This window comes from Aulonocara sp. 'chitande type north' Nkhata Bay, linkage group LG23 (genome assembly GCF_057382095.1).
Source record: "Aulonocara sp. 'chitande type north' Nkhata Bay isolate Kocher_YH1m ecotype deep benthic linkage group LG23, A_spYH_male_GT1.1, whole genome shotgun sequence".
Taxonomy (NCBI): domain Eukaryota; kingdom Metazoa; phylum Chordata; class Actinopteri; order Cichliformes; family Cichlidae; genus Aulonocara; species Aulonocara sp. 'chitande type north' Nkhata Bay.
The window spans coordinates 8,616,160-8,623,414 of NC_141365.1; the positions used below are offsets into that span (position 1 = coordinate 8,616,160).

Here is a 7,255-nt window from a genome sequence, read left to right on the forward strand (position 1 = left end):
AGACTTTATAGGGCAGTTACACTTTTCTTCTTCTGAGCCTGTGTGAGCTGAGACACAAAAGTGGAGATCGCAAACTCTACAACCCCAATTTGCAGAACTGCCTCCATCAGGAGTAAGTGAGCCCGGCCTGCCAGCTGAAACACAATCACTCAGCTTCAATCAATACCAGTACTAATGGAATTTAGCTTGAGGTACTCAGCACTAGCAGCTCTTACAACATGTTGCAACATGTTTTATTGTTTGACTTCTTCGTGGCACACCCACTTTTTATGTCACACTCTTACAAGTACACAGAGGCGATGTTGCTTCATTTTATCTGGTTTATTTTCTTAAATATTGATTAATTTCTTAAGTGCTCAGAAAACAAACATAAAAAATTATACAGTATTCTTATTACAAATGGTAAACATAAGTACTCCAAGTTGATCTTATATACATATAACAATGAGTGAAACCCCATTAACAGCTTTAGAAAAAAACAAGTAAATCTTGAAGCTTTTCTAACTTAATTTCTTACAATTAAGAAAAAAATGTACATTGTACTTTAACTCATGAGTCAGGCAGCATTTGTTGCAACTTTTCAGCCGTTTAGAGTTGACCAACACGCCTAAAAAGTGAGGCCATTAATTATGGCTACAGCAAGAAAAGTCTGTATTGCGTGTGATTTAAAAAAAAAAAATCCTCTAATACTGAGTTTTTCCATTGATGGTCATGATGAAGTCCATGCAGGGCTCGGTGTAAATCAAGAAAACGTCAGTCCTGTCCAGTTCTGTAAAGAAAAACAGCACGACACAGAAACAGAAGGGGTTTCTGCCTGTTGCCATGTCCCTTCTGGTTCATGGCTATTGTCACAGTCCTGAGCCCATCTCTAGGACGCGCCACTGGGGAGCGCGTGGCACTCAGTTTGGTACCGTCCCCGGTCCCGCCAGTGTCGCGCCACATCATCCCAAATACCGGAACGATTTCGGGAGTCGCAGACACTCACTACCACAGGAAGCGTCCTATTCTTTCAACTACAGTCTTTTCTCTCTCTCCTCTGTCGCTGACACCACCTCAGAAGGTCTGGAGCTGCTGCGTTAACATAAGCTGGCACCCGCTGTTTACGTGGTTCATCACCTTCTGCTTCAGCTGGGCCACCTGCTCGCGCAACATGTTGGCGGTGGATGCGAGCTCGGAGTTCTGTGACTTTAGGGTCTTCACTTTCTCCTCCAGCCTTGAGATCCGCTCCAGCTTCCTCTTCCGGCATTTGGAGGCAGCGATGCGGTTTCTCATCCGCTTTCTCTCAGCCTTGATGCGCTCCTGACTCTCCATATCGATTGGAGAAAGAGGAGGGGTCTCCCCTGGCATCTCGGGCACGGTTTGGGGCTCCTCTTTGAGCGCAGTGAGCCGGGGGAGCTGGGCAGGGGAAGGCTGGCCGTAGATGGGAAGCTGAGGCGGGGCAGCAGAGAAGGACATAGTGGGGGCTGAGGTGGTGTAGTTTGGTGCCGACACGGTACTGATGGCCGGGTTGAAAGTGTTCAAGTCCTCATAAACCGGCGACTCAGAGCGCATGGCAGCATTGTTGTTGTATACGGTGGCACCGGCAACAGATGAAACAGGCGGCAGCGCAGTGTTGACAGTTGCCGGTGGAGTCGAGGTGACACTCACGTTTGTTGTGCCCGGCATGTTCTGGTGGTGGAGCTCAGCCAGGGCGCGCACAAACCCCTCCGCGAAGCCCTCCTGCTCGTCAGTGACATTCTTGGGGCACAGGAACTGGGTCGGGGTCGGCGTGGTGGTGATGAGTCCGTTGCTGGACTGGATGATCAGCCTCTCCAGCTCCGGAGAGGCCAGCTTCAGCAAACCCACGTCGGGGGAGGTGAGGATGTCGCCAGCTTTGGCGCGGAGGTGAGGTTTCAGAGCGCTCGGCGGGTCGGTGAGGTTCAGTGTCATGTTGTGTTTCAGCGCTTTGGGGTTGCTGTATCCGTAGCCGGCGTTGTCGTGCTGGGAGAAAGCGTTGAGTGAGTCGTCATAGAAAGTAGTTTCCATCTTGGTATACATAGAAGAAAAAATAAAACAAAAACCGAATGTAGCTACACAGTCTTCTACAAAAACAGCTTTCCGTCCCCCCTTCTCTTCTTCCTGGTTACCGAGGAGGAAAACACTGGTTTCCAAACGTCCTCTCTGTGCGTAAAAACTTCCAAACTTTGAGAGCGCACTTTTCTCGACACAGGAATCAGAACTTACTTCTTTCACCAAGCGATGGTCGGTTGTTCTATGTTGAGTGGAAATTGTTCACAAAGCTTTTGTCAAAGTATCCAGACTTATATTGAGTCCGTGAATGAAAAGCGCCTCGCGGCTCTAACTTTTCCTGTCAGCCACCGAGCGTCTCCGGTGTGCTCACCGCTTGCGTGTGTGTATACTCTGAGCGGTCCAGCGTGGAGGCAAACCTTATCTGCTGCCGCTGCCTCTCTAAAAATAACCATGATGTCATGACGGGGCTCTCCCATTGGCTGAGGGGCGTGTCTCTGAGGCGGGGCTGAGTCCTCCGATAAGGCGCGTTGCCTAGACGACCACCACCCAGAAGATTCTTAATCTCGCGGTGGATTGTGGGATGAGGTAATGCTGTAAAGGAGAACGTAAGCGCGCTGCATTGTGGGATGACGTATTGTTTTTGAATATTTGGTTACCCGCTTTACTGTCAGTGGCGGGACAGGCAGCGATCAGAGCAGCGCGTCCAGACCTCAGTCTCTCTTATTACGATGATTTTGTTGTGAACCAGCCCAAATACTCATCTGCTAACTTTTACTGTTACTTTTATTTATGCCTTTTTTTATTTGCTTAAAGTTTTTTGCACACATGGAAGCTTTTCATTTAGTCGTTTAGAACCACGCGAAAGTAAAAATAAATCATAATATATGATGAATTTCATCAGGCTAAACTTTTCAAAGTTTCTATGACTTTAAAATAGATGATACTATGTGGAGAAGTGATATTTTCCTTCAACACTCAAACTGCTTGAAATTAAATACTTGTCTTTTTATATAGGGTAAGAAAGGTGTATGCACTCAGTAATAGCTCTGGTTTACTAATAATGATAAAGAATATATTGCTGAATTTGAGACAAAAAAATCTAAGTTACACCTGACTCATAATATTTTGTAGCAGGCCTGTATTTGTTTCTTGTTTTTATCAGTTTGTAGAGTTTTATTTAATTTTATCTATGTTACTTTATAAAAGTAAATAAATTGTTAAAAAAATAATAAAATAGGGTGGCTTTAAAGTGTTATATATAGATTATTATTATTATTTTTATTTTATTTTATTTTTTACAAATTGAACTCTTTTTATTGCAGGTTTCTTTGTAATTAACCTCATTTCTTTTGTTTTTGTTTAAGTAAAACATGGATAATTCTGAAAACTTACAGATGAAATCACCGAAACCCTTTTTGTATGAACAAATTACAGCTTATTTTTCCATGTATATGCAGACTTGCGATGGAAAGTCTTTGTGACGTTTTACTTATTGGTCTCGGAATATTATGGTGGTCTTGGGTTGGTGGTCCCATATAATTTGTCTTACCTAGCACATAGACACACCCTGCATTTCCTTGTGACTGTACTGTGTACGGTAAATGCTGAGGGAGTTAAAATTTGACACCTAAGAAAGGTTAATATAAACACAGACATATTTAGTCACAATCCACCTAGCACTGCACATTCTGGGTGGATTGGCATCAACCAGTAGTCTGACATTTCAAGACAACTGTCTGTTGATTCAGTCATCAAGAGACATGTTTTAATCAAGTCTCTTGCTTCTGCAAAGACGGCACACTGCAAAGCCATATTTAAGACCTTTTATTTCTGCTAAAACTGCAAGTTGTTAAAGAGATCTACAGACGTCTGTTTGTTCTCATAAAGAGCAAGTATATGTCCTATTATCTGTGTCAGGGTGTGTAATTAGTGCAGTACACTCCATTGTCCCATGGCCCTTGGTCAGAAATCAAGCTGGTTTAATGGCAGGAGGTTAACTGGTGTGTCTTATGTGTCTCCCCCACACTCCCACTGTCTGGGTCATCCACTGCCCTGCCAGCTTTACTGCACACTCTCTCCAGCACATCCAGTCTAAATATGTCCCCCTTGTGTGACAAGTAAATCAGTCCCCTGGCGCTAGCTGGCTCAGAGAGGCACCTAAGGAGGCTGAACTGGATCATAAAAAACCACCACCGTCTGACTTTTTATGGCTGCTAATGTTGTCTTTATGTACTGTTGTATGTGTCAAACTCGGGCTATTAATAAAGTCAAATATAATCTGATCTAACTGGTTGGCTTAACAGATCTTATTTTGTTTCAGTTATGAGACAAATTGCTTTTCTTTAAGGCGACGGGACACATTAGGAAACGCTTAAGATGAGTTTTGCAAAGTAAATTTATGCAGTGTTTCCTATTATGTTACGTTCTGTCAGTTTCATTCACTGTTTTGTAGTTTCATAACAATCACTCTAGTAACAAAATAAGAGGAAGCAGAATATGTACGAGTTCTTTAGATGCCTGCTTACGATGTTCAACCAGCACATTCTGAAATATTTATCCATCTTTGCTCATTAATCTATTCATGACTTCTTTTCATTTAAATTAAAGCACACACACACACAAAAGAAATCAGTGTTCTTGTGGTCGCCACCAGACAGCAGGGATCCATGTGTATGGCTTCACCCATTGTCCTGAATAGACGAATTAAGTTAAGGCAAAACATATGATGTCATTTAAAGTTATTATCTCATTTAAATTAAAGTGCTTTTAAGAGTCAAATCCCATGGCAAAAGTCAGGCCTTGGTGAATTCTGTTTTATATACTTTCAAATGGTGTTTAATACAGAACCCTTAAATGCTTCAATATGACTGAAGCCTGGATGAATGAATTGGGCCTGCTTTTCTTCCCTGGTTGCCATGCATAAAAAGTTATAAAGGGGTAACCACAGCATGGTAGTTTGCCAAAGTGATTTTCTGTGCAGGAACGTAGTTGGCTGTTCCCGGACCTGGACATTTAGGCAGCAGTGGATGCAAACATCAAGTAGCCATAATGGTAACCATAAAAAATATATAATGTTTGACCTGTAATTTTTACATGCACTTTTGCAGTCATTGTTGAGCATATTTAAAGATTAACATCCACAGTTTCTTATATGATTTTCCTCATGCTCACTAAAAGAATACATGAATATGTTAATAAGTAAATTTAAAAAAGAAAAAGAAGCAAAACAAAACAGAGGTCATCAACATTTTTAAGTGAAAAAAAAAATAGGATGTCATCGTAATATTTAATCCAGATGTGAAAACAAAAACAGATGTTTATTTATAGGACAGATTTTACAGAAACACTTTGTTTTATATGCAACACAAAGGCCAGAGACACTTTCCTGGCTGCTTCTGGGGTTTATTTTCAAGATAAAGAATCAACACTGTCACACAAACATGTTTTTTTTTTGTTGGTTTTTTTTTTTTGTCTTTCTTAGTGCTTTGTTCCTGCTCAGCTGCATCCTGTCCCGAAGTGGTACAATTGTGCCTTCTAAGTTGCCTCGTCTTTCCTCTGGTTAACTAACCCTTGCTGCTTGCTCAACATTTGTGTATTTTATCATAACCTTTTCCTCTCCGGCCTTTTATTCGTATGTTTCACCCCCTACATTCTTACGGTACCTCTGCGCTGTTTTCCCTCTGGACTGGATCACAGATGTCCTCCTCACGTATCCCCCCACACTTTGCTTTTCTCTTATCATTCTCATCCTCCTCTCTCACTCTTTCTCTCGTCTCACTCCTATCAGTGGCCAACCAGGCAGCAGGATTTCCCCTGTGATGGAAACAGGCTGTGGCCTAATTGTATTGTTACAGCAGCTCATTTCAGTAAAATCTCAGACTGCTCTCCGTGTTTGTGTTGGTATCAGTAGCTTAAACTGAAACACTGGCCAAAGCACCACACAGTGAGAAAGAAAAGCACAAGTGCAAAAGCAGTGAAACGTTTTAGAAACTTTTGCTCTTTACGTCAAACTGGGCATCCCTCGAGATTTGCAGGGTGAGTGAGAGACAAGGAGACAGACTGTTGAAGCGTTTGAGACAGTGCACACACACAATGGTCTTACGCTGTGAGAACAATTGTTGTTTCAGCTGCTATGTGACGGAAAAAAGCACCCAGCTGTGGCGATTGTGTGTGTCCTGCTGGACTGTAAGCAAGCTCGCACATTCGGCGTATGTGTGTAAATGTCTGGGTCTGTAGACTGAGGCCATCATAACACCTGAACCACACAATTAGAGTGCAGTAAAAGTGCACAAAAACACTGATCAAGCAGATAAATCAGTTGATAAACATGCAGATGAAAAGGAAAGCTAAACTTTAGATCCAAATGGCTGAAATATTCAGCTGAAAGTAATGGATTAAAGAAAGAGCAAGTATTTGCTTTAGAGTACAGATCCAGCTCTGGAGACTCCATGTGGACCCGGTTTACAAAGGAACTGAAGTTAAAAATGAACACAATTAAAATATTTCATGCACAGTTTCTTTGGGATTTTGAGGATCATGTCAGAAACTTTAGCTTATACTTCTTGAGAAAGTCATTTACTTTATTTTAAGGTATGTTTAGGATCTGTATGTTGTTTTAGAAGCCATTCTATTCAGCTTTTACATGCATTGTGATGTTTGCCTCCAGGATTTGCTGTGGATTAATTTAATCCTTCCATTCCATGCTACTGACTGCACGATCCATGCAGCCCTGTCCTCGGGATTTGAAAAGGTGTTGCTTTTATACATTTCCGCACCCCTTTTCCCTCAAAACACATTTGCGTTCATTGCACGCCCTCTGAAATTTCATTTTACCATCATCAGTCTACAGGACTGTTTTTCAGAATGCATCAGGTTTGTTTAGACTTTTATTTGCAGAAGTCTGGATGGAGAATTTTGGGTTGTGGATAGTGGAAAGTTTTTCTTCTGATGATTCTTCCATGAAGGTGGCACTCTATTTGTGCAGGTGTCGCTGCTCGGCAGAACTGTGCACCACCACCACAGAGTCTGCTAAATGTTCCTGAGGGGCTTACTGCTGTCAAATGGGTGCTCTGACTTTTTTTTAAGACGTCAACTTGACCTCCACTGTTTCGTGTTTGCATTATGAACTGAGGAACCAGCGTCCTAAAAATATGTTGCTTCAGCTCTTCTGGTTTACCGGCATCAGTTATTTAGTCAGTTTAATTTTGTGAGGCTTAGAGGAGTCTCGACGGTGATAGTTAGGCAG

General features: G+C 42.2%; 1 protein-coding gene across 1 annotated transcript; it reads right to left on the reverse strand.

Annotated features, from left to right (window-relative positions):
• Positions 1–310: 310 nt before the first annotated feature.
• On the reverse strand, positions 311–2,425 carry jun (Jun proto-oncogene, AP-1 transcription factor subunit). Its single transcript, XM_086282886.1, has one exon. It carries the CDS (start codon positions 2,035–2,037, stop codon positions 1,054–1,056), a length of 984 nt encoding a protein of 327 aa, XP_086139012.1. The 5' UTR covers positions 2,038–2,425; the 3' UTR covers positions 311–1,053.
• Between the last annotated feature and the right edge of the window lie 4,830 nt (positions 2,426–7,255).

Coding starts and splice junctions, on each gene's coding strand:
- jun (XM_086282886.1), bottom strand. CDS start 2,037: ATGTATACCAAGATGGAAACTACTTTCTATGACGACTCACTCAACGCT.